Consider the following 26,549-nt stretch of genomic DNA (forward strand, 5'->3'; position numbering starts at 1 on the left):
CACCAAGGCCCTGAAAATAGAAGGGGGAGCTGGTGGCTCACGCCTGTAATCCTATCTACTCAGAAGGCTGAGATCTGAGGATCGCAGTTCAAAGCCAGTCCAGGCAGGAAAGTCCATGACTCTTATCTTCAATTAACCACCAGAAAACCAGAAGTGTTGCTATGGCTGAAGTGGCAGAGCACTTGCTTTGAGCTGTAGAGCTCAAGGACAGTGCCTAGGCCCAGAGTTCAAGCCCCACATCCAACAAAAAAAAACCCCAAAACTGGGGTCATGCCTCAAGTATACAGATCCTGCCAAGCAAGAGTGAGGTGCTGAGCTCAAACCTCTGGACCCAAGTACCCCCCAAAATGAACAAAAAGCATGTGGATGAGCCATCAAAACTGTTCCGTGTCCTGTCACAGCGGCAGGGTGAAGGGTGCATTCTTTATGGGTGACGAAGGGGGCTTCCTTGTAGAATATCCCCATGTAGGAGGAAACAGACTAGCTTACCTGGTTTGTCCCTTCTTTTGCAATGGATCTGAGACTTAACAAATTTTTATTCATTTATTATTTCTTTGAGAGGCTGTAATGGTGGGCGAATGCTCGACCACCTGGGCCACGCCTCCACACCTGGATCTCAGATCTCCCATACCTTAGTGATCAATAGACTGTATTCCATTCTTTGATTAAAATGTGTGGGAAGATCCCCCTATGGGTGGGGAAGAGAAGTTAACTTTATTCAAAGATGGCACTACAAGAGAAACTCAAAGCAGTGCCCAGTTATCAGGGGCCCCTGGTCCTGCCTGGTACGCCAACCATCACTTCACATTGGTCATCTTCACCGTCCAAGCAAACTTCACTGGGAGACCCGAGGGGGGCAGTGAGGGTAGAGTGATGAGGAGACTGTCTTTAGAGTCTTTGGACCATTTCAGATTGCCATGCATTCCCAGCATCATTATCTGCAGAAAAGAAAAAGCAGTGGAAAACTCAGTAAAGCATCCAGAAGCATACACTCTGACCTGACCATGGAGGGAAGCAGCGTTTCAGACAGGGAGAGAGGAGGGAGTAACAGGGCAGGGATGTGGGAGGGGCCTGAGGAAGGCAGGAAGGAGGAGGGAAGGCCTTTCTTTTTTCTTTTCTTTTTGCCAATGCTGGGCCTGGGCACTGTCCCTGAGCTTCTTTTGCTCGAGGCTAGCAGTCTACCACTTGAGCCACAGCGACACTTCTGGCTTTTTCTGTGTATATGGTACTGAGGAATTGAACCCAGGGCTTCATGCATGCTAGGCAAGCATTCTACCACAAAGCCACATCCCCAGCCTGGCCTGTTAATTTCTTCAGAAACACTTAACATCTGCCAGGTGCCTGTGGCTCATGCCTGTCATCCTAACCACTCAGGAGGCTGAGATCTGAGGATCCACAGTTCAAAGCCAGCCTGGGGAGGAAAGTTCATGAGAATCCAATTAACTACCAAAAAGCAGATAATGGAGCTATGGCTCAAGCAGTACAGTGTCATCCTTGAGCAAAAAAGTTCAGGGATAGTGCACAGGCCCTGAATTCAAGCCCCAGGAACAGCACAGAAAAACAACAAACAAAACAAAAAGCTGGATGTGTACTAGGCGTGGGAGCGAGGAGAGTGGTGAGTCTAGCCAGCAAATGGCACAGCAGCAAAAATGTGTGGGCCTTGCCACCACATGCCCAGGCTGAGAGTCTGTAGCCCAGGTTGGCCTTGAACTTGCTATGAAACTCAGGCTTGTTTTGAATCCATGATTCTCCTGCCTCCACCTCTTGAATGATGGAATTACAGGTATATACACCACAACCAGAGTGGATTTTACACTGGAAGGCAATGCTAGCCATGCAAAATGAACTCAACAGGCACCGGAGGATAACCAAGCACTCCAGTGCTGACGCAGATGTCCAAGGGCTCTGGAGTGGCAGAGAACGGCCCCAGAACCTGACTCTAGACACATTATACATCATGTGGAGTGGCACTGTGGCTCAAGCAGTAGAGCGCTCGCCTTGAGCTGAAGAGCGCAGGACAGCGCCCAAGCCAGAGTTCAAGCCCCATGACCCACCAAAAAAAAAAATCTTTCATATAAGAAATATTTTGGGCTGGGAAGATGGCTCAGTGGTAGAGTGCTTGCTTTGCAGGCATGAGGCCCTGGGTTGGATTCCTCAGCACCACATAAGCAGAAAAAGCCAGAAGTGGTGCTGTGGCTCAAGTGGTAGAGCACTCGCCTTAAGCTGAAGAGCTGAGGGACAGCGCCCAGGCCCAGAGTTTAGGCCCTACGACCAACCAAAAAAACGAAAAACCAAAAAACACATCATGTAGATGTGGCTGACTTTATTTATTTATTTTTTGGTCCAGTCGTGGGGCCTGAACTCTGGGCCTGGGCACTGTCCCTCAGCTCTTCAGCTCAAGGCTAGCACTCTACCACTTGAGCCACAGTGCCATTTCTGGCTTTTTTCCTTTTTGCTTATGTGGTGCTGGGGAATCGAACCCAGGGCCTCATGCATGCAAGGGAAGCGCTCTACCACTGAGCCACCTTCCCAGCCCCGATGTGGCTGACTTTAGTCTGGAGCGGCATTACTCCCGTGATTTTGTTTCTGGATCCTTTAAGATCATCTGCCAAAGTGTGCAGAACAAGTTCTGCGCTATGGCTATGCATGGCCTAGATGTGCTACATGCAGCATGGCCAATCTTCATGGAAAGGATCTCTGGACCCCGGATGTCCTGTGATGTCCCTGTATCCTCCAGTCCCAGAGGCTTCCTGATCAGAATACAAGTGTCAGTAAATATGGTCAGAACAATAGAGCTACTTCCGCATGGAGTGAAAACCTCAAGACCTTGGACGTGCACAGATAGTTGTGTTTCTTGATGCCACTTTGTGGAGGGCAGTTGGAAGCCGGGTGGAAACTCTGGTGACCACAGTTGTGTGGAAGCCAGGAAAGGTGACTTGTAAAACTGTGCACCTATCCAGCTAGAGCAGGTCCCACCTTCCCTCAGTCAAAGTGGACAGGGTTGTATGGGAGAGGGGCTGCAGGAACAGCTCTCATGGTGACTCCACACATCCTGCCTGGATCATGATATTCTGGCCACGCCCCCTATTTTTCCATGTTTCTCTCAGACCAATGGGGTACAAGACTCGAGGCCATGCCTACATTCCATGCTACCTAGTAGCACTGGTATCCCCTCCATTGGCTCACACCACTACCAGCAGTAGAGGGAGGTAGAGGTGTGGAGTGGTGAGTGACCGAATTGAGGTGATGTTGGAGTTACAGTAGGAAGTAGACGTCATTAGTGGTGATTGGGAGGACAGAGGTGATTTCAGAGAGCCTGGGAATGTGGCCCCCCCCACCTTCCACGTCCCAGGGCTGGGATGTCTGAGCTAACAAAGCAAAAAAAAATTAGCTGCAGGAAAGAAGCTCTTGCAAGAATACCAGCAGAGGAATTGTCCTGATGAGCCTGTAGAATTCAAGAACACGAAGAAAATTAAAAAGGGAGGGAATCCCAAGACAAACACCACTGGGGACTGCAGTTCAACTGAGGGTACAGCCAAAGACCATGTTGACCCTGAACTTCCCCCTCCATTAGGCACAGTTAGAGCTGCCAGGGTCAGAAGTGTTTCTGGTCCCAATAACACTGAGGACTCTGAAAGGCGCTACCAACACCTAGTGCTTGCCTTGGACTCCAGCCGAACATAAAACCAGCAGCTCTGCAGTGAGCTCCAACCACTGAAGCAAGAAAAGAAAGACCTGCAGGATCAACGAGAAGATGGCTTGTGTGCAGGAAGCACCGAAAACAAAGCTGGAGCTCCGCAAGTTATCAATACAGAACTTGGCTTCAGAAAAATTCGATTTCCAATCTGCACTGGCCCACATGCAGCAGGTGGCCAACAAGGAGCAAGGAGGTCTCACCAGCCGCCTGCAGGCTGCACAGCAGTGGGTGGCAGAGCTAGAGATGGCACTGTCTGCAGACAGAGAGAGACCAACAAGAACAACATAGAACTCATTAAAGACCTGAGTAATGTGAAGCTGCAGCTACAGAAGAAGATCAGAATGTATGATGACCTGGAAGAAGTGAACACCGACCTGCAGGAGAGGCTCGAAGTGCTCCTGACACAGAAGGCCGACATGAAGATCAAAATTCACGAGTTACAACAAGCACTGGAGGAGCGGGCAGCATCAGAAAGACAAATTGACAATATGAGAGAGTTGGTGACAACATTAAAGTTGGAGAGAGACACCTTTGCAGAGGACCTGAGGGTGGAGAGCTCCAGGGGGAAGGAGAAGGTCCAGCAGCTATTAGAGCAGATGAGCCGACTGAGAGAGGAGAAAGAGCAAGGGGTGAGGCAGGTGTTGGACCTAGAGACCAACCTGGTGCAGCTCTCAAAGCAGCTGGCAGAGCTGCCGCCCCCGCAGCCCCCTGCAGAAGCATCTCAGGCTGAGCAGCAGCTGCAGGCTGAGGCCCACCAGATGCAGAAGGAGCTCAAGAACCTGGAGGAAGAACTTCACATCCAGATACAGGAAAACCAAAGCCTCAATCTCCAGAACCTGGAGCAGCAGCAGCAGCAGCGGCTGTGGATACTGGAGAAGAGGACTGAGGAATGGGATCAGCATGTTGAGGATCAGCACAAGACCCTCAAGAGAATGGAAAAGGAACATGAGTCCATGAGATGCACCCTTGTGCAGAATGGAGAGCTGAAAGACCAGCTGACCCAGCTGCAGGATGCCTTCCTTCCACAGGCTGCGCGGTGAGAAGGAGGAGCTCGCCAGCATCCTGCACGCAGAGCAGCAGGTGAAGAAACATCTGCAGGAGAAGCTGGACCAGCAAGAGGAGAAGTTAGAAGAATGGAAAGAGATGGCCGAGTTCAAGAGCCAAGCAGCTCAGAATCTGCAGGAGCTGCGTGACCAGTCCCTGGCCCAGCTCAGGAGCTCAGAGCTACCTGTGAACAGCACCTGGCTTCCAATCAGCAGCTGAGCTCAGAGAAGGAGGCCCTGCAGCAGCACCTGCTGAGGCAGGCCCAGCTGCTGGAGCAGCTAGAGCAGGAGCAGGTACAGAGCAAGATGGAGGACCAGATGGTCTCTCAAAATTTACAGGACACACTGAAGTGCCTGGAAGCGAGAAGACAGGAGAATGAGCAGCTGCGGGCCCAGCTGAGCTTCCTAGCTCTCCCTAGGAAAGGTGAAGGAGTGAGCAAAGAGGAGAAGGGTGAGGAGGCCACTCCCCCTGATGTGACTGTCCCAGAGGACGAAGACAACCCACACATCATGTGGAATTTTTACCTACAAATACTATCCACTGCTGAATCAAGGAAGGCGAAGCTTAGGCAGCAGCTGCAGGAGCAGCAGGCCCGCTGCAGGTGTCTGGCCAGCCTGGCAGCCCAGTACCAGAGAAAGCAACAGGCCCTCCTCCCCAAGAACTGGAACCACGGTGTGTCGGTATGTCTGGGGACAGGAAGGACACACAGGTGCCCAAGAAGCAGCCGAAAATCTGCTTCATCCACGACCTGCCCGACAAGGTGGACTCCCGGAATCAAGTGGATGACCTCCACCATCGGTGCAGCCAGCTGTCAAAACAGATCAGCGTCATTGAAGAGTCCCTAGTTGGCTATAAAGAACAGATGGAAGTCCTGGATGAGCTGTATCAGGAGAAAGATGAGTGTCAATCAGCTGTCCCAGGAGAAGAGGGAGAAGAAAAAGGAGCTGCAGGAGCTGTTGTTGCGCCTTGCAGGCGAAGGCACAGAGTGCCAGGAAAAGACACTAGAAGCTGTGCAGACCCCTGCTGCTAACACCTCAGACCTGTTGGGCTCCATGAAGATGGAAGTTATGGAGGGGCAGCAAGGTTCTAAAGGGGTGCGACTTGAAGACAACATGGAGCCTGCCCAGGGAGAGGCTGGGGTGCCATGCTCCCAGGGGACCTTACCACAGAACAGATCCTGCCACTGAGGCCCGATATCCAGCACCACCAAGAGAGTGCAGGCTTGTGCAACCCACCTTCCTTCCCTTTCTTCTTGGGACTCATGCAAATGATGGGAAGGCTAACTACAAGCCAGAAAAGGCAGGGGCTGCTGGGAAGTGGCCCAAATACTAGGGACATCTAATAGTCCACTGGTAGCAAGGGAACAGGGCCCACATGATGGATGGTTATTGTAAGGTCTGCTCCAGGATGGCAAGCAGACTCCACCCTCCTCCCTCCTCGCAGCAAAGTCTCCACCCAATACCTGGGTTACCTAGGCAACTGGCAAACCAGGAAGAGGTCACATCTGCATCCTGAGGTCACATCTGAATTTGATGTGGCCACACCTTTCTCTGCCCATACCCTAAATAAGGCCTAGCCCAGGCCCAGAGGCTCTCTTTCTTTTCTAGCTCTCTCTTTCCCAGCTCTCCCCTCTCTTTCCCAGGCCTTTCCCTGCTACGTGGAGGGCCAAGATGGCCTGGTGCCAGCCAGAATGATGAATAAACCTACCCCTTACCTGAATACCATGTGCGTGGTGCTGTTCTAAACGTTAAAAAGAGGTAGCCCAGTAAGAACAGCACCACGCACGTGGTATTCAGGTAAGGGGTAGGTTTATTCACAGTTCTGGCTGGCACCAGGCCATCTTGGCCCTCCATGCGGCAGGGAAAGGTCTGGGAAAGAGAGCTGGGAGAGCTGGGAAAGAGCTGGAAAAGAAAGAGAGTGTCTGGGCCCGGGCTAGGCCTTATCTGGGTATGGGCCGAGAAAGGTGTGGCCACATCAAATTCAGATGTGACCTCTTCCAGGTGTGCCAGTTGCCTAGATAACGCACGTACTGGGTGGAGACTTTGCTGTGATGAGGGTAGAGTTTTGCTGGCCATCCACGAGCGGACCTTACAGTTATTACAGAGTAAAGTCTTTACAAAGGAAGATAGGGAGTGACGGTAGAGTTTTCGATTAACATATTAGACATATTAGTGATATTTCATGAATGACTTCCATATTAGCAAACTCATTATATTATTATGTTAATTTATGGAGTCATTTTCACAATTCTTTATACTTTTTAAGGAAAAAAATTATTTTTTCCTTAAATGAATTATTTCATTATTTCACATTATATGTTGGTGCATTCATGTGTTAAAAAAATCAGTGTGGGCTGGGAAGGTGGCTCAGTGGTAGAGCGCTTGCCTTGCATGCATGAGGTCCTGGGTTCCATTCCTCAGCACCACATAAGCAAAAAAGAAAAAAACTGGAAGTGGCGCTGTGGCTCAATTGGTAGCTTGAGCCTAAGAGCTGAGGGACAGCGTCTAGGCCCAGAGTTCAGGCCCCACGACCGGACCAAAAAAAAAAAAAAATCACAGTGTGGCTAGCAACACTGAATTTTCTTGTTTGTATCTTAATATACTACAACAGGACACTGAAGTGAAAAAACAGTACAAACTGAAAAAGAAAATGTTATTAAAGCTGACCGTTTGGGAAAAAGAAGTAATATTAACAGAACAAATGTGGGTATCCTACAGTGGAAAAACATACACCAAAGAAGTGCAGGAATATAATACAGAATAACATACACAGTTACTGAACAGCTATAGTGAGAATATCAATTATTTCAAATTTCACTTACAAATTGTTCAAATGACAAATGTGGCATATTGTTCATTGGATCAAATAAAATATTAAAAATTTTTAAAAAATGAAGTAGTGTGGCTGAAATCCTGAGTTTAAGTCCTAATAGGACAGAAAGAAAGAAAAGAAAGAAAGAGAGAGAGAGAGAAAGAAAGAAAGAAAGAAAAGCTAGGCACTAGTGCCTCATACCAATAATCCCAGCTACTCAGGAGGACCTCGGTTTGAAGCTAGGACCAGGCAGGAAAGTTCATGAGACTCATATCTGTAATTAGCCACCAGAAAGATGGAAGTGGAGATGTGGGTGGCTCAAGTGGTAGAGTGTTAGCCATGAGCAAAAAAGCTCAGGGACAGTACCTAGGCCCAAGCCCCAGGACTGGCACAGAAGGAAGGAAAGAAGGAAGGAAGGAAGGAAGGAAGGAAGGAAGGAAGGAAGGAAGGAAGGAAGGAAGGAAGGAAGGAAGGCAGGCAGAAGGAAGGAAGGAAGGAAGGCAGGCATTGAGGGAGGGAGGGAGAGAGGAAGGGGGAGAGGGAGGGGGAGAGAGAAGGGGAGAGGGAGGGAAGAGAGGAAGGAGGGAGGGAAAGGGAGGAAGGGAGGGAAGGAAAAGAAAAGAAAAAAGGAAAGGAAGAAAAAAAGAAGGAGGAAGGAAGGAAGAAAGGAAAGAAAAGCAAAAAAGGAATAATTGAGGCTCCTTACCTTTGTACTTTCAGTAGTTTTGGGGGATTTAATCTTCAAGATTCCATGTTCTGGCCAATGCATAAAAATGGCATAAACAGTTGACCCTTTGGAGGTATACCTGGCAACAGAGAAATATCATTGTCTAAGATCCCTGGCTTGTTTCCCTGAACACAATCTTAGACTTTCCCCTTCAATCACCTACTAAATCCAAGCTCTGCGGTCTGTCATTGCTGCTAGGAAACATCATTACCCCAACCCAATTTAGTCTGGAGGATGGAAGTGGCCTGTAAAACTCTGAGATCAGCCAGGCCATGGGGGCTCATGCCTGTAATCCTAGTTACCCAGGATGCTGAGATCTGGGCATCACAGTTCAAAGCCAGCCTGGGTAGAAAAATCTGTTAACTTCAATTAACCCATAAAATGCCAGGGAGGAGGTACAGGTGTGGCTTATGTGGTAGAACACCATATGTGCAGGGAAAAAGCCAAAGGAAATCACCAAGTGACAACCTCCCATGTAGCTCCTATTTTTCCTCTCACAGGGTATAGATTTTCTAATTACAGAAGGTGGTCTTGTATAACCTAGGCTGGCCTCCAACTCTCAGTCCTCCTGCCTCAGCCTCCGAAGTGCTGGGAATGCAAGTGTGTGTCACCACACACGGCATACATTTCCTTTCAACTCTTGCTGGGTGTAGCAGTACACCTTAGTTATAGCTACTGGGGAGGCGGTGGCAGGAGAATCACATGAGCCCAGGGCCAGGCCTGGCTGATCAAGTCAAACAATAAAAACAACACACTGACTCTTGTGCTAGCTCTCTCACTGTTATCACGACAGCCATTTCCTTATTGTTCACATCTTTAGAACCTGAGAATAGCAGGAGAGACAATTTCCCTTGATTGAGGGACAATAGACAAGAAGACAAAGTTGTCCTCGGATTTTACTGTGTCTGAGAAAGAGAATGAAAAACCACAAGTAGCCATTCAGCTAAGGCTTTTTGTATTAAGCTGGCACTGGGGCTTGAACTCAGACCCACTGAACTCTCATTTGGCTTTTCCTGATCAAGGCTGTTACTCTACCACTTCTGGCTTTTTGCTGGTTGACTGGAGATAGAGTCTCCATCCTTGAATCTCAGCCTCCTGAGTAGCTAGGATTATAGGCAATGGGTCAGCTGTGTCCAGCCCTAAGGGATACATGTGTTTCCCTGAGCCAAGACCGAGCTGCTTGGTGTAACATGGTCATTCACCAGTTTTGGATACTTTCTGAACAGTTAGTGCTACATTCTCTCATCATCAAAACAACTCTACACAGTATACCATCCTATTCTGTAGTTGAACAAAGCTGAGGCCTAAGATCACATAACCAGAAGTCCAAGGCCAAAGGGAAGGACTTAGAACAGGTGGCTGTCCTTTGCTGATGCTATAGGAGCATCAACTAGCAGCATTTCCCGCTGGGTAGGAGAAAATGCTTTGTAGCCCCAATACCCGCCTCTCAATTCTGGTGTCCTAAAACACACCCAAAGGGGACACCAAGTTGATAGCAAGAGAGCAGCCGTTGAATTTTCCAGGCCTGGCTGACAAGCAGGACAAAGGAAGTCAGGTCAGCAGGGGCCTCAGAGCTCACCACACAGTCCTCTTGTCCTTCTCCATTTGGACCCTCCATGGTCTGGTGGAGTAGATGGCCTCACCACTGACATTCAGCCACTTGCCAATAGTCAGAAGCCTTTCTTGGAAGATAGGGTCAATCAGTCCCTCACGAGTGGGTCCGATGTTGAGCAGGTAGTTGCCTCCCAAGCTTACTGTCTTAACCAGTTCCTACACAGCGAGAAACAAGGCAAGTCAAGCTGTGGCAGATGTGGGAAAGAAAACCTAGGTCACAGTCTTCCAGCCCTTCCCCAACCCTTTTTTTTTGTCAGTCCAGGGCCTTGAACTCTGGGCCTGGGTACTGTCCCTGAGTTCCTTTTGCTCAACACTAGTACTCTACCACTTGAGCCATAGCTCCACTTTTTTCTGTGATTAACTGGAGATGAGAGTCTCATGGAGATAAGAGTCTCATGGACTTTCCTGCCCTGGCTAACTTTGAATGCTACCCTCAGATCTCAGCTTCCTGGGTAGCTAGGATTACAGGCATGAGTCACTGGTGTAGGCCTTACCCCCCACCTCAACTTTTTTTTTTTTTGGGTCCGGTCCTGGGGCCTGAACTCTGGGCCTGGGCGCTGTCCCTCAGCTCTTCAGCTCAAGGCTAGCAATCTACCACTTGAGCTACAACGCCACTTCTGGCTTTTTTCTTTTTGCTTATGTGGTGCTGAGGAATTGAACCCAGAGCCTCATGCATGCAAGGCAAGCGCTCTACCACTGAGCCACCTTCCCAGCCCTTCCCCTGCCTTTTTTGGCTGGTATTAGGGCTTAAACTCAGGGTGCACTTGCTTGGCTTTTTCTTCAAGGTTGGTGCTCTACCATTTGAGCCACAGCTCCATTTTTGGCTTTGAAAAATATACAATTTTATTGTTAAGGTATAACTTCTAGCTTTTTTTGTTGGTTAATTGAAGATGAGTCTCACGGACTTTCCTACCTGGGGCTGGCTTCAAGCCATGATTCTTAGATCTCAGCCTCCTGAGTAGCTAGGATTATAGGTATGAGCCACTGGCACCAGGCTTCATCAACAAATTTTTTTTTTTATGGTTGTGGGGCTTGAACTCTGGGCCTGGATGCTGTCCTTCAGCTCAAGACTAGTGCTCTACCACTTGAACCATAACACTACTTCTGGTTTTCTGAGGATTTTGTTGGAGATGAGTCTCACAGACTTTCCTGCCTGGGCTGGGCTGGCTTTGAACCTCGATCCTCAGATCTTAGCTTCCTGAGTAGCTAGGATACAGGTGTGAGCCACCAGCGCCCAGCCATCAACAAATTTTAATGACGGAAACTCTCAGATCTATTACCTGCCACACTAATGTTAATAGGGCTGAGAGTGTGACCAGAGGCAGAGCACCTGCCCAGCCTGCCTGCACAAGGCCCCTGTTCAATTCCCAGCACTGAAACAAAGAGAGACCAACCAACCAACCTAATATGGGGGTGCTTACCTTAATGATCTCAAAGGCAGGTAAGATGTCAGACAGGAGCATGTCACATCGGTAACCCCAGGACTTTCTGTCGATGCTTGTACACATCTCCCACTTGTGATCTGGCAACTTCTCAGGCTTGTACTTATCTTGACAGTTGAAGTATCCACCATGATGGCAGGAGCAGCCCTGGCCCCATCTGTCATTCACCACCACCTCATCCTAAAGGAGGGAAGAGTGGGGTCACTGTGGTAGCTCCACAGGGCAGCCAGACTAGAAACAAGCAAAGCAAATCTATCCACAGCAGTTGTTTTCCAACCAGTTGTGCTCAGGAGGGGAGGCCTGGCAGTCTAGAGACCTCTCAGGCTGTCACACAGAGTGCTACTGCCCTCTAGTGGGAAGACACCAAGGTTGCCAGTAAAAAACACTACAGTTGGGGCTGGGAGAAGCTGTGGTACAGGGCATCTGGGACAGAAAACACTTTCAGGAGACAAGACATGAAGAGGAACTTGCCTGAGCTCAGAATTTCCTTCCTTCCTTCCTTCCTTCCTTCCTGCCTTCCTTCCTTCCTTTCTTCCTGCCTTCCTTCCTTCCTTCCTTCCTTCCTTCCTTCCTTCCTTCCGTCTTCCTCCTTCCTTCCTTCCTTTCTTTCTTTTGCTGGACCTGGGGCTTGAACACTGGACCTGAGGGCTGTCCCTGAGCTCCATTTTTTGCTCAAGGCTACCACTAGAGCCACAGAGCCACTTCTAGCCTTTTCTGTGACTAACTGAAGAGTCTCACAGACTTTCCTGGTTGGGCTGGCTTTGAACCATGATCCTCAGATCTCAGCCTCCTGAGGTAGCTAGGATTATAGGTTTGAGCCACTGGTGTCTGGCCAAACTCTGCCTTTCTAAGTAACCAGGCATACAGGCAGAAGCCATGACACATGGATTCTTCTTCTTCTTTAAATTATTTTGCTGTTTTTTTTTTTGTTTGTTTTTTGTTTTTGTCGGTTGTGGGGCCTGAACTCTGAAAGGCCCTGTCCCTCAGCTCTTCAAATTAAGACTAGCACTCTGCCACTTGAGCCACAGCGCCACTTCCGGCTTTTTCTGCTTGTGTGGTGCTGAGGAATTGAACCCAGGAATTCATGCACGCGAGGCAAGCGCTCTACCACTGAGCCACTTTCCCAGCCCTATTTTGCTGTTTTGACAGGAGGCTCTTTCAGCTGCCTTTGCCCAGTCTGGACCTAAACCTCAAGTCTAACTTTTACCTCCATCTCCACTGCAACTGGGATTAAAGAAAAGTCAGCAAGCCAGCAAAAACCAAAAGTAGATATGTGCATTGTTACAATGGGTCAGGCTGTATCCTTATTTAAGCATTTTGTTTTTTCCCTTCCCCTCCCTGAATTAGAGAAGTGTACTAAGGCTACCAGCACAACTATGTTTATCATAGCATTATTTACCATAGCTAAGATATGGAACCAACCCAGATGCCCCTCAGTAGATTAATGGATCAAGAAAATATGGTATATATACATGCAATGGAATTCTATGCCTCCATCAGAAAAAATGACATTGCCCCATTTGTTAGGAAATGGCTCTCTTAAAGAACACTGGGGGCTTGGAAGGTGGCTCAGTGGTAGAGCACTTGCCTTGCATGCTCGAGGCCCTGGGTTCGATTCCTCAGCACCACATAAGAAAAAAGCCGGAAGTGGCGCTGTGGCTCAAGTGGTAGAGTGCTAGCCTTGAGCTGAAGAGCTGAGGGACAGCACCCAGGCCCAGGGTTCAGGCCCCACGACCGGACCCAAAAAAAAAAAAAAAAAAGAACACCAGAAGGCAGTGTGTTATTTATTTATTAATTTTTAGTGATTTTATTAACAGTTATGAATTCTAGGAAGTGGCAGTTTCATTATGCTCTTTCCATAATATATTTAAAATACTTTATTATACACTATTTTCTATTTATTACTCCTTCCTCCAAAGATCTTGTTTTTCAAATAAAATTACATCTTTATATATGTGCATATAATGTAATTTGAAAGCTTTAAGGCAAACTGCAACTTAATTCAAGATGTACAATGGATTAACAGGGTGAATAAAAACTTGAATATTTTTTGTTTTAAAAAAAAAAAGTAGAGGGGCTGGGAAGGTGGCTCAGTGCTAGACCGCTTGCCTTGCATGCCTGAGGCCCTGTGTTTGATTCCTCAGTACCACAGAAGCAAAACGAAAAAAGCCGGAAGTGGTGCTGTGGCTCAAGTGGTAGAGCACTAGCCTTGAGCTGAAGAGCTGAGGGACAGCGCCCAGGCCCAGAGTTTATGGCCCACGACCGGAACTCCCCCCCCCCCCCCAAAAAAAAATAGAGATGTGGATCAAGTAGTAGAACTCCAGCCTTGAGTGAAAAAGCCAAATGAAGGCAGGCGCCGGTGGCTCATGCCTGTAATCCTAGCTACTCAGGAGGCTGAGATCTGAGGATCGAGGTTCAAAGCCAGCCTGGGCAGGAAAGTCTGTGAAACTGTTATCTCCAATAAACCACCAGAAAACCGGAAGTGGTGCTGTAGCTCAAGTGGTAGAGCGCTTGCCTTGAGCTGTAGAGCTGAGGGACAGCGCTCAGGCCCAGAGTTCAAGCCCCATGACTGACAAAAAAAAAAAAAAAAAAGCCAAATGAGAGTGTGAGGCCCTGAGTTCAAGCTCTAGCACTGGTAATAAACTCAAAGAAAATTCAGAATTAAAGACAAAAAGAAGCCAGGAGATGGCAGCTCACGCCTGGAATCCTAGCTACTAAGAAAGGTGAGAGCTGAGGATTTTGGTTCAAAATCAGCTGTGGCAAGAAAGCCCAGGAGACTCTTACCTCCAGTTAGCCACCAGAAAACCAGAAGTAGGGCTGTGGCTCAAAGTGGTACAGTGCTAGCCTTGAGGACAAGAGCTCAGGGACAGTGCCCAGGCCCTGAGTTCAAGTCTCACAAATGAAAAAAAAAAAAAAGACAAAGGTCCCATTGTACCGTGTTGATGTTACTGTCTGAGATTTCTGGAGTCCTCTGCAATAGTCCTCTCCATCTTAGCTATTGGTATTAATAGTAGTAGTAGTATTACTATTTTGATAGGGTTTCACTATGTGGCCCAGGCTTGGAACTCCACAAGCCCCCTACCTTAGATTCCAAAGCTGTGATTATAGGCATGTGCTACAACATCTGGCCATACTTCCTTTTACCACAACAGAAAAATAAGAAAGAAGTTAGATAAGTGTCTACCTTGATGGGACTGTCATTGTAGAGCCAGGCAAGAAAACTTGTGGAGTTCCAGTAAGTGTCTGGGCATTCCCAGTCCCCGTCAGACCAGATCAGATCAGGCCTGTAGCTGGAAGACAGGGAATTACAGAGGTTTATTACCCAGATATGGTTACAGTACAGTCCTTTTTTTGTGTGCATGCCATTACTGGGGCTTGAATTCAGGGTCTTGAGTTCTCTCTTAGCTTTTTTGCTCAAGACTGGTACTCTACATGTGAACCCTGCCTCCAGTCTAGCATTTTTGTTGGTTAACTGTAGATAGAGTCTCACGGTCATTCCTGCCCCCACTGACTTTGAACTGCGATCCTCTGGTCTCAGCCTCCTGAGTAGTCAGGATTACAGGTGTGAGCCAGTGGCACTCAGTCATTATTCTCTTTTTGGGTGACACAGCTGGAAATAAAGGTGCTAGATTGGAACACACCTGGGGCAGATACTCTGTCCTGCACAGGGAGGCCAGGAGCAGGCTCTGGGAAAGGCTGCTTCCCTGAGCAGTGATCGCATGCAGTCAGTCTGGTCTGGCTGTGTACCAGCAGCCGTAGGTAGTCCCTGGATAGCAATGACCTCATTGGCTCTCAGTGCTCTTGTCATATTAATCCCATTGGAGGGACAGAGAAAACAAAGCCTAGGGCTGGGAATGTGGCTTAGTGGTAGAGTGCTTGCCTAGCATGCCTGAATCCCTGGGTTCAATTCCTCAGTACCACAAAAACAGAAAAAAGCTCGAAGTGGCGCTGTGCCTCAAGTGGTAGAGCACTAGCCTTGAGCCAAAGCAGCTCAGGGACAGTGCCCAGGCTCTGAGTTCAAGCCCCAGTACTGGCAAAAAACAAAAAACAACAAAAAACAAGATCTACAAAGATCAGGTGCTTTGTTCAAGACCACATAATAAGAAAAAAGAGGGCTGGGAAGGTGGCTCGGTAAGAGCGCTTGCCTTGCATGCCTGAGGCCCTGGATTCGATTCCTCAGCACCACATCAGCAAAAAGAAAAAAGCCGGAAGTGGTGCTGTGGCTTAAGTGGTAGAGTGCTAGCCTTGAGCTGAAGAGCTGAGGGACAGTGCCCAGGCCCAGGCCCAGAGTTCAGGCCCCACGACCAGACCCCAAAAAAAAAAAAGAACCAGGATTTCAGTAATATCTGATCTGTCCAGGCCTCTGCTGGTCACCAACAACCATACCATTTCTCTGATGCAAGTCTTGTGTGTGTGTGTGTGTGTGTGTGTATGCACGCACATGTGTGTGCTAGTACTGGGACTTGAACTCCAAGCCTTAGCTCTTCCCACTCAAGGCTAGTGTTCTACCACTTCAGCCACATCTCCACTTCTGGCTTTTTGGTGGTTAACTGGAAATGAGGGTTTCACAGACGTACTTACTTTCCTGGAGCCTCAGATCTCATCTCCTGAGTAGTCAGGATTACAGGTGTGAGCCACTGATGCCTGGCAAGATTTCTGTCATTGTTCTAAGTGAGGGTCCAGGCAAAGATGACTGTCTCTAAGCTTCAAAGTTCCCTACCCTGAGGGCCCTCTCCCAACTGTGACAATGGAACTAAGCAGGGAACATGGTGAAGACCGTGGTCACTTTGTGAATAAGGACTGTGCAGCGCACCTCCTCTGCAAGCCTGGCAGTCAGCTTCACTCGTCACTCTCAGCCCTGACAGGAAGACACTGAGCCTGCTTCACAGCATGAGAACTGAGGCTCAGGGCCGAACTGTGATGACAACATGGGGTTCCAGGCAGGCTCCCTTAGCCCACACAGCTTTCTCCAAGGTTCTGACATGGGCTGGCTTTGAACACTGATCCTCAGATCTCAGCCTCCTGAGTAACTAGGATTACAGCCGAGAGCCACCGGTGCCCTGCTTAAGTTTTTTTTTTTTTTTTTTAATTTTTTGCTTTTCTCTGGTCATGGAGCTTGAACTTGGGGCCTGGGTAGTTCCTGCACTCTTTTGCTCAAGGCTAGCGCTCTACCACTGTGGCCAGAGCTCCACTTCTGGTTTTCTGGTGGTTAATTGGAGATCAGAGTCTCACAGATTTTCCTGCCCCAGCTGGTTTTAAACCATTATCCTCAGACCTCAGCCTACTGAATGGCTAGGATTACAGGCATTGAACCAACAGCACCCAGCAGGAAAAGAGGGTTTGGGTTTTTTGTTGTTGTTGTTGTTTGTAGGGCTTGAACTCTGGGCCTGGGTGCTGTCCCTCAGCTCTTCAGCTCAAGGCTAGTGTTCTACCATTTGGGCCACAGTGCCACTTCCAGTTTTCTGGTGGTTTACTGGAGATAAGAGTCTCATGGACTTTCCTGCCCGGGCTGGCTTTGAACTGTGATCCTCAGATCTCAGCCTCCTGAATAGCTAGGATTGCAGGCATGAGCCACCAGTGCCTGGCTAGGAAGGTTTGACACCAGCATCCTGGGTTCTGTGGGACTGCTCCAATTTCACTCTAGGATTACACTGCAGAAGATATGAAGAGCCAGGCATCAACCTTTCATCCTTGCTACTCGGAAAACTGAGATCTGAGGACTGTAGTTTGAAGGCAGCCTAGGAAGAAAAATCCATGAGACTTCCATCTTCAATTAACTAGCAAAAAGTTGGAAGCAAAAGTGTGACTCAAGTGGTGAAGCACCAATCTTGAGCAAAAAAGGGAAGTGAGAAACAAGGCCTTGAGTCCAAGTGGCAATACCAGCACAAGGGAAGAAGAAAAAAAAAAAGCTAGGAGGAAAGAAACTATTTTGTCTTATTTGACATTGTGTAGATTTTCTTTCATACCTGCCTGGGCCTCCCTCCCCTTTATCAGTGACTTCTAAGAAGCTCAGATTTCACAGGGAAAAGTGATGAGCCCGCAGCCACTGGTGCTGCTTACCTGTTCACGAGGTGGTACAGCTCTGGCATTGTCTTTGTATTGACAAAATGCTGGGTTTTGAGGCTGTTTTTCTTATCAATGACGTACAGTGGATGAAACCATTCCATGAGTGAGTGATAGAGGCCATAGCGGATGTTCCTAAACAGAGAAACGGAAGCAACTGGCATCATTCAAGGAACAGATCGGCTATGTGAGATCCTGTGGGATTTTGCGAGGTGTGTGTGTGTGTGTGTGTGTGTGTGTGTGTGTGTGTGTGTGTGTGTGTGTGTGTGTGTGTGTGTGTGTGTGTGTGTGTGTGTGTGTGTGTGTGTGTGTGTGTGTGTGTGTGTGTGTGTGTGTGTGTGTGTGTGTGTCCAAGTCGTTCTCCTAAATTCATTCTTACTTGCTTAAGCAGAAAGTATGGCTTTCTTATATTTTGTATGACATGGTTCAAGGAGTAGAACAATGTAAAGGGGCAACATCCAGACCCTGAGTTCAAGCCTCAGTACTGGCATTAAAAGGGGGAGGGAATTCAAACGAGGCTGGGAATGGCACAAACATTACTTCTGCACGCCCCTCCCCCCCCCCATTTCTTTTTCTGCAAATACTGGGTCTTAAACTCTGGGTCCAAATTGGGCGCTGGTGGCTCACGCCTGTAATCATAGCTACTCAGGAGGCTATCTGAGGATCCCAGTTCAAAGCCAGCCAGGCGAGAAAATCCACAAGACTCTTATCTCCAACTAACCACCAGAAAACTGGAAGTGTGGCTGTGGCTCAAAGCGGTAGAGCGCTAGCCTTGAGTGAAAAGGCTAAGGGAAGGGACAGCGTGTGGGCCCAGAGCGGGTTTCTGTTGTTGTTTTGTAGGTTGTGGGGCTTGAAATCAGGGCTTGGGTGCTGTCCCTAAGCTCCTTTTGCTCAAGGCTAGTGCTCTTCCTCTTTGAGACTCAGCACCACTTCCAGTTTTCTGGTGGTGAATTGGAGATAAGAGTCTTGGGGCTGGGAAGGTGGCTCAGTGGTAGAGCGCTTGCCTTGCATGCCTGAGGCCCTGGGTTCGATTCCTCAGCACCACATAAGCAAAAAGAAAAAAGCCGGAAGTGGCGCTGTGGCTCAAGTGGTAGAGTGCTAGCCTTGAGCTGAAGAGCTGAGGGACAGCACCCAGGCCCAGAGTTCAGGCCCCACGATTGGACCAAAAAAAAAAAAAAAGAGAGTCTCATAGACTTTCTTGGCTCAGCTGGCTTTGAACCATGATGCTCAGAGCTCAGCCTCCTGATTACAGGCATGAGCCATCAGTGCCTGGCCCATTTTCCCTTCTTATAGGCAAATATACCCAGAGTGTAAGGTTCAAATCCCATCTCTGGGGCTAGAGGTGTAGAGGGCTCAGTAGTAGAGCAGTGTTCAGCATGCAACAAGGCCCTGGTTCAATCTCCAGGACCACAAAAAATAGTTCTGCCTCTGACACTTACCTCTTCAATCTTGGGAAGTCACTTCCTCTTAAATAATGAGTATTAGGGAACATTAATTAGAAGCAGCCATGTGCTTCCTTTCCTTAACCAACATTTTCTAGGTACTGGGGTTTGGACACAGGACCCTTGGTAGGCAGAGGCTCTACCACCACTTGAGCCACATCCCCGCCTTTTTTTTTTTTTTTTTTTTAACCTGAGTTGTTATTTTTTACACAAAGTCTTGCAGGATTTTTTTTTTTTGTCTAGGGCAAGGCCATTCTCTTACCTATGAGCTCCTGAATAGCTGGAATTACAGATATAAAGCACTGCACCTGGCATTTTTATTGAGTTGGGGTTTTCACTGCCTTTTTGTTGGGGTGGGCCTCAAATCAAGATCCTCCTAATCTCAGCCTCCCAACTATCTGAGATTACTAGTATGGGGTACCATACATAGCCTTGCTTCCTGATTTTTTTTTTCTGCTTTAACTGCCCTGCCCAGTTTTCAGCTTGATCTATCATTCTCCAAACCTACCCTGAAGGCTCTTCATTGATGGCTAAGGAGGACAAAGATGAACCCTAGTCCCTGGCATGCATCCCACAGGGGAAAAGGCCTTGCACTAGAGATGGAGTATTGTGATTATACCAGTAATCACCCAACCAGACCATGGGTCACATGGAAATTGCTAAGACCTAAGCACTGTTGGTCCAAAGACCAGAAGCTGCTCGTCACTGGCTTAAATGCAACCTTAGAAAACACCCAAGAGCAGAGAAATTATGGGAACTTTGGGCGGCTAGGTTTGACAAGATGGCAGGGCTGTCATCCACAGACACGCACCTCTCCCGGAGAGCTGCTCCTAACTCACCAACCAAATCACGATGGGGACCCACGTCCTTTGAGTTCCAGTTCCAAGATGTGGGACTTGGCCAGTTTGTGAAGCCTTCATGATGCTTTGTCGTCAGGACCACATACCTGTGGACAGAAACAAGGAGAGGTCTGGCACTGTAATCACACCTGTAATCCTAGCTACTCCTGAGGCTGAGATATGAGGATTGCAGTTCAAAACTAGCCCAGGCAGGAAAGTCTGTGAAACTCTTTATCTCCAATTAGCCACCATCCCCCCCCCCCTCGCCAAAAAAAAGCCTGAATTGAAGCTGTGGCTCAAGTGGTAAGGTGCTAGCCTTCCCTCCCATTGACCAACTCCATCCTTCCCACTTCCCCATGCTTGAAGCTGAGTGGTTATTCTCTGGCACTCAACACAGAGCCCTCAAGAGCTCCTTCAGGCCTGACTTGACCTCAACAAACGGAGCTCTACTTCCCTCCCCACATAGGGTACATCCCAGCTTTCTGTTCTTCCAAAGAGGAACCCACACTCCCAACAGCCTGCAACACAGTACAAAGCTTTCTAGACTCTACTTTATTGCACAAGGCCCTGAGAAGGCAAGGTTGGGAGAATCTGCACAATACACTGTCCCCACCCTACTACACTGCCACGCAGAACCCCTTTCTTTCTTCCTCTTTGCATCCTGGAGACATCAGGGCTGAAAAGAACTCGTGCAACTCTCCCATCAGCATCCAGCGAGAAGGGGCTGGTGCTCCCACTTCTCCACCCTTGGACAAGGACCAGACTACAGACCCCAGGTTCAGAATCCCGGGGGTCTCGACCATCTGAGAGAGACTGGAGGCATGGCCCAAGTGGAAAGGGACATGAGGCATCAGGCCTCTCAATATACAGATGCCGATCGCCGCCCTGAACTCTTCATTTTTCAGAACACCCCCTCTCCCCATCAACCTGACGCACAGGCTCCTCATCAGGGGAACCACGTTCAGGTGTGCAGCCGTTAAGAGGCGAACTCAGAGCGCCCGGGTAGGTGTGTCGTGTGTGGCCTCGGGCCGGAGAGACCAAGTCCTCCACCCCTCGGGCCGGGGCCCACACTCACTTGGCCCCCGAGGCCTCAAACAGGTCGGCCCACTGCTCCGGGCGGAAGAAGCGCGCGGTGAACTGCGGCCCGAAGTCCGCGTAGGAGAAGCCGGGCGGGTAGTGCCGGCGCATGAACTGCTCGTAGCCGGCCTGCGGCTGGCCCTGCCAGTGCCACCAGAACCACTCGCTGCCCCACGCCGGCACCGAGAACACGCCCCAGTGCACGAACACCCCGAACTTGGCTTCATCGAACCAGCTCGGCAGGGGCCGGGTGTCCAGGCTCACCCAGTCAGCGGTGTACCGGCGCGGAGTTGCAAGGGTCGACTTGACCGAGACCACCACCGGCACCAGCCCGGTGACCACCAGACACAACCAGCATTTCGGCTCCCGCATCGCGGCTTCCGCGTCTGCACGATCTCCTCCTACTGCGCAGGCGCGGGCGAGGGAGCCCCCGCCAACCCGACTGACGATTGGCTCAGAAGTTAATAAAGAAAATTAGGAGGTCGGGTCAGAGCGGGCCAATCCGGTGGAGCTCTGTTAACTCCATCGCCCTCTGGCGTTCAAATGGAGAAATTGCAAGGAAGGCGTTGACCGCGCTGTGCTTTTAGTGGCTGGGAGACTGAAAGAGTCCCGCCCCCCACCCCTCCCCAAGGATTTACCTGTGAGGTTAAATCGCGAAGCCCGCAAGTATGCAGAGAACCCGGAATAGTCCTCTCTGCTGCACCAATCCTGCAGGGGTAGGCTGAAGCCACATCATGGGTTTTATTTAGTGGGCATTTGGAATCATAAGGAGAATACTCACACACACACAGACGTACATATATGTCTAAATATGTATATATATGTATATGTATATCAGAGGAAAGGATACCAGAATAGATTATTAGATTGGATGGTTATTATAACGGTCCTGACAGAAATATGTGGTACAAAAAAAAATGAAAAGAAGTGGGGTTTTTTGGTTTGTTTTTTGGTTTTTTTTTTTTTGTTTTTGGGTCCGGTAGTGGGCCTGAACGCTGTCCCTTAGCTCTTCAGCTCAAGGCTAGCGCTCTACCACCTGAGCCACAGCACCATTTCCGGCTTTTTTCTTTTTGCTTATGTGGTGCTGGGGAATCGAACCCAGGGCCTCAAGCATGCAAGGCAAGTGCTCTACCACTGAGCCACCTACCCAGCCCCTTGGTTTGTTTTTTGGGTGCCAATCAATTTTTTTGGGGTGTGTGTGTGTCAGTCATGGGTCCTGAACTCTGGGCTTGGGTGCTGTCCCTCAGCTCTTCAGCTCAAGGCTTGCACTCTACCACTTGAGCCACAGCGCCCTTTCCAGTTTTCTGGCGGTTCATTGGAGATAAGAGTCTCACAGACTTTTCCTGCCTAGGCTGGCTTTGAACTGCAGGATCTTCAGATCTCAGCCTCCTGAGTAGCTAGGATTACAGGTAATTGGTGGCAATCTTAAGGCATGAATTCAGGGCTTGGACGCTGTCCCTGGACTTTTTTGCTCAAGGCTAGAGCTCTATCACTTGTGCCACAGCTCCACTTCCAGGTTTTGGTGGTTAATTGGAGGTAAGAGTCTCCTGGACTTTCTTGCCTGAGCTGGCTTCAAATCGCCTCCTGAGTAGCTAGGATTACAGGCATCAGGTACCACTGACACCCTGTGGAAAGAAGCATTTTGAGGAAAGGAGTGGGAAAAGCGATGCTGAAAAAAGACGTTGAGTATTTTCTGAGCCAGGAATTCTGAGAAATTGCAGAGCTTATCATTTAACTAGAAATCAAGAGCTCAGCAGCTGGGATGTAGTTCAGGGGCAGAGTGCTTGCCTAACGTGGAGGCCTTGGTTCAGTCTCAAGCACTATCAAGCAACTGAAGAACACACATGGCTACTGAGAAACATTTACAATGCGCAGGCAAGAAAACTAAAAGCTAAGGGACACTGGCCCTTCCCCAGGAGTGTCAGTGTGAAGCTTGCCTGGCAGGGAAGTTACCTGATGGTTCTGTAGTTGACACATACTGTACATACATACTCAGACAGGTGAGAATTTGCAAGTCAGAAGTCACATGATCTCTGGAGATACCATCAGACGGAGGACAGCAGAATGCTAAAGATGGGAGGGACGTTGAAGTTCTTGGCACCATGCTCTTCCCTAACCTTCCAGTTTGCAAAAGAGGAAACTAAGGCACTTTCCAGTCACTGAAGAAAAGAAAAAAAGAGGGTAAGAGAGTTGCCCAAGATCAGGAAGCTAGTTTGGAGCAAAGGTTGTGGGACCAAAATTTAGAACTTCACAGCTTGGGAACCTGTGTGTCTTTTCACCTACTTCTTTCTTTAGCCTGGGAGAAGTGAGAGCCAGGGTTAGCAGAAGCAAACACTTCCTCAATGATACAGGAGCACAATGGCTGTGGTCTTTTTTTTCTGTAGCTTTTGTTGTTGTTGTTGTTGGTTGTGGGGCCTGAACTCTGGGCCTGGGCGCTGTCCCTCAGCTCTTCAGCTCAAGGCTAGCGCTCTAACACTTGAGCCACAGCACCACTTCCGGCTTTTTTCTTTTTTCTTATGTGGTGCTGAAGAATCGAACCCAGGACCTCAGGCATGCAAGGCAAGCACTCTACCACTGAGCCACTTTCCCAGCCCCCCACTTCTGGTTTTCTGGTGATAAGAGTCTCACAGAGTTTCCTGCCCAGGCTGGCTTTGAATTGCAATCCTCAGATCTCAGCCTCCTGAATAGCTAGGGTTATAGGTGTGAGCCACCAGCACCTGGATTTTCTGTATTATTTTCTTTATCTTTTGTATGTTTTCTCTGAAAGATTATGTTGAAATATCATCTACAATGGTGAGCACAGACAAGCTAAGGAAACAACAAACAACTTACATACTGGTAGATGCGAGTGTCAATAGCCTTGAATATGCGGAACTTGTCTTGGGGAAAATGAAATGGCCTACTATGATCTTCATTTGTCTTTATCTACATCACTTTGGTCTTCCTGAGCAGTCTTGCCCAATGGCCATGTCTATTTCCTAGTCTAAGCAATGAGGATCTTACACAGTGATCACCAGGTTCCTTTTCCTGCCTTTCTCTCCCGCTCCAAAAATTCTCCATCTTAGGGCTGGGAAGGTGGCTCAGTGGTAGAGTGCTTGCCTTGCATGCATGAGGCCCTGGGTTCGATTCCCCAGCACCACATAAAAAAGAAAAAAAGCCGGAAATGCCACTGTGGCTCAAGTGGTAGAGCCCTAGCCTTGAGGTGAAGAGCTGAGGGACAGCGCCCAGGCCCAGAGTTCAGGCCCCATGACCGGACCCAAAAAAAAAAAATTCTCCATCTCCACTTAAAGCAGAACTGCAGTGTGACTGTGAAAGGGGAGGTTGAAAATGTAGCCATGCACTTCATTCAGTAATACTTAAAACCTAGCTTCACTCATTCAACAACTATTTACCAAGTGCCAGTTTGTGTCAGGCACTTCGGCATTTCCCTCACCACAGTAAGAAAAGATCCCTACTTTAAGAAACTTTAAGAGCTGGGCACCTGTGGCTCACACCTGTAATCCTAGCTACTCAGGAGGTTGAGATTTTAGGATTATGGTTCAAAGCCAGCCTGGGCAGGAAAGTCTGAGACTCTTATCTCCAATAAAACACCAGAAAATGGGAAATGGTGCTGTGGCTCAGGTGGTAGAGAGCTCGCCTTGAGCTGAAGAGCTGAGGGACAGCGCCCAGGCCCAGAGTTCAAGCCCCACAACCAACCAAAAAAAAAAAAAAACAAATAAACAAAACTTTAAGAAACTACAATACTGCCAGGTGCTGATGGCTCATGTCTGTAATCATAACTACTCAGGTGGCTAAGATCAAGAGGATTGAAGTTTGAGACAGCCAGGTAGAAAAGTCTTTGAGAGTCCATTTGAAAGAAAGGAAGGAAGGAAGGAAAGAAGGGATGAACAAAAGAAGGACAAATGATCCCAGTTAAAAGCTGGCCTGAGGATGTAGCTCAAGCAAGCAAGCCAAACAATCTTGAGACCTGAATTCAAACTCCAGGAAAAAAAAAAAAAAAAAATCCTCCCCAAACCAGAAACAAACAGCAACAACAAAAAATAACCCCTTCCCTAAAATCCCCAAACAACAACAACAAAACCACAGAGTGACCTTAGACAAGTATTTTTGCCTCTTTGAGGTTTCCTCAACTGTAAAACGTGGCATACTAAATCTCCCTTCCTCAGGTTAGTGTGAAGACAGACTAAGGCATTGAAAAACATTTAGGCTGGAGGTGTAGCTCAGTGGTAGAGAGCTCATTTAGTATTCCTGAGGCCCTGTGTTGAATTTCCCAACACCAGGAAACAAAAAGAAAAGGGAAAGAAAGGAAGGGGGAGCCGGGCACCTTTAATCCTAGATACTCAGGAGGCTGAGATCTGAGGATCGCAGTTCAAAGCCAGCCCGGGAAGGAAAAGTCCATGAGACTCTTTTCTCCAATAAATCACCAGAAAACCGGAAGAAGAAAACTGGCTCAAGTGGTAGCATGCTCTCCTTGAGCTGAAAAGCTGAGGGACAGTGCCCAGGCCCAGCATTCAGGCCCCATGACCAGTTTAAAAAAAAAAAAAGGAAGGGGGAAGGGGAGGGAGGAAAGAAAAAAAGCACATAGTAGAGGCTCAATAAAAGCTGTGGTGTGTTTGATCAGAGCATTTAGAAGCTCTAAAGTTGCTTCTGGGGATCCCTGTCATGTGGCTGATTTCCTTCCTGGAGCCAACCACAAAGCATTTTAGTTATTTACTTATTGACTCTAGTCTTGTCACGTACAGCAAGCCCCGAGGGCCAAGCCGGAGCCCAGGTGGCACATGCTTATGAGGAGGGGTGGAGTGGCTGTGAGTATGACAGGAATCCACATTTCTTCACTCCTTCCTTTTATTGCATCTGTGGTCCGGGATAAGGGGGGCGGGGTCAGAACTTATCCTCCATCCACCATTTCTCTCACCTGCTGGTTTCAAGCCTGTGTCCTAGGAACCCAGGCCCCTGCTCCCCATGTAAAATCCGGGCACCCTGCTATCTTCAGAATCTCCAGCTGAACTCTAGCTCAGCCACTGGACTTTGTCCTGCCTGTGCCTGGACAGCCTATGGCTAAGAATCCTCCCCCCGCCCCCACCTTCCTGGTTATTTGCTTATCATCTGTGGCAGGTGTGGAGAAGGAAGGGGCTGAGCAGAAGTGGGGGGGGGGGGCAGGACTTGGAACATGCTGGGGGCTTAGGGAATCTTTGTGACTGTACACAGGACACCCTGGGATCAGCATAGTTTTCTGAACAGTCGTTGTCACAGTGAACCCAGCCTGCCCTGGTCCCCCAAGGACCTGGGGCCCCCGTAGCTGGGAGAGAGGACTATCAGAAGTGAGGGTCTGGGCCCCTGCCTTGAACACCCAGATGCCTCATCTGATGATTTGAGGTTTCTCTCCTCTGAAAGCTGTGAGTGTGTGTGTGTGCGCGCGCGTGTGTGTGTGTGAATCCCCTTGCTCCCCATCCCGTCACTGTGCTGGGGGGGCTCAGGTGGGTAAGGGTGACAGGAACAAGAGCGGGCGGGTCATGCCAGGCTTCAGCAGGAAGACAGCCTTGGAAGATGGGAACAAAGTTGCTGGCCTAGATGGCACTGGTCAGGATACCCCGAGCGCTCTGAACAGTCCTTCTTTTTAGGTCTCCTGAGTCCCAGGCCCCCCACTTAGCAAAAGACAAAATAAAAGGGGGTGCAAGGGATGGGTGGCACCCATGTCCAGTCCCCTGGATGATGAGGGCCAGGACCCCTTCCTCCACCCCCAGGATGAGAACTGATGTCTGTGGATTGGTGGGAGGAGGGACAGAGGCCTCC

At 48.9% G+C, this 26,549-nt stretch overlaps 1 protein-coding gene across 2 annotated transcripts; it reads right to left on the reverse strand.

Annotated features, from left to right (window-relative positions):
• Positions 1–529: 529 nt before the first annotated feature.
• On the reverse strand, positions 530–21,157 carry Fuca1 (alpha-L-fucosidase 1). Of its 2 annotated transcripts, XR_006148736.1 has the most exons (9): positions 20,755–21,157; positions 19,652–19,786; positions 17,396–17,533; positions 14,520–14,625; positions 11,315–11,515; positions 9,859–10,049; positions 8,259–8,358; positions 727–938; positions 530–695 (listed from the first exon to the last, which is right to left on the reverse strand). XR_006148736.1 is itself a non-coding variant. In XM_042688618.1 (8 exons), exons 1-8 carry the CDS (start codon positions 21,126–21,128, stop codon positions 798–800), a joined length of 1,386 nt encoding a protein of 461 aa, XP_042544552.1. In that variant the 5' UTR covers positions 21,129–21,157; the 3' UTR covers positions 530–797. The 2 variants fall into 2 exon arrangements, 1 of the variants encoding a protein (XP_042544552.1); XM_042688618.1 differs by having other exon boundaries at positions 530–938.
• Between the last annotated feature and the right edge of the window lie 5,392 nt (positions 21,158–26,549).

Source organism: Dipodomys spectabilis, unplaced genomic scaffold (assembly GCF_019054845.1).
Source record: "Dipodomys spectabilis isolate Male_0828 unplaced genomic scaffold, ASM1905484v1 ptg000118l, whole genome shotgun sequence".
Lineage (NCBI taxonomy): Eukaryota > Metazoa > Chordata > Mammalia > Rodentia > Heteromyidae > Dipodomys > Dipodomys spectabilis.

What these genes read in the sequence shown, in the direction of transcription:
- Fuca1 (XM_042688618.1), bottom strand. Translation starts at nt 21,128, where the DNA reads ATGCGGGAGCCGAAATGCTGGTTGTGTCTGGTGGTCACCGGGCTGGTG. An exon ending in CTGTACCACCTCGTGAACAG is followed by an intron (nt 14,626 to 17,395) that starts GTAAGCAGCACC and finishes CCTGTCTTCCAG; the next exon opens with CTACAGGCCTGATCTGATCT. An exon ending in CTGCCTTTGAGATCATTAAG is followed by an intron (nt 10,050 to 11,314) that starts GTAAGCACCCCC and finishes CTCGCTGTGTAG; the next exon opens with GAACTGGTTAAGACAGTAAG.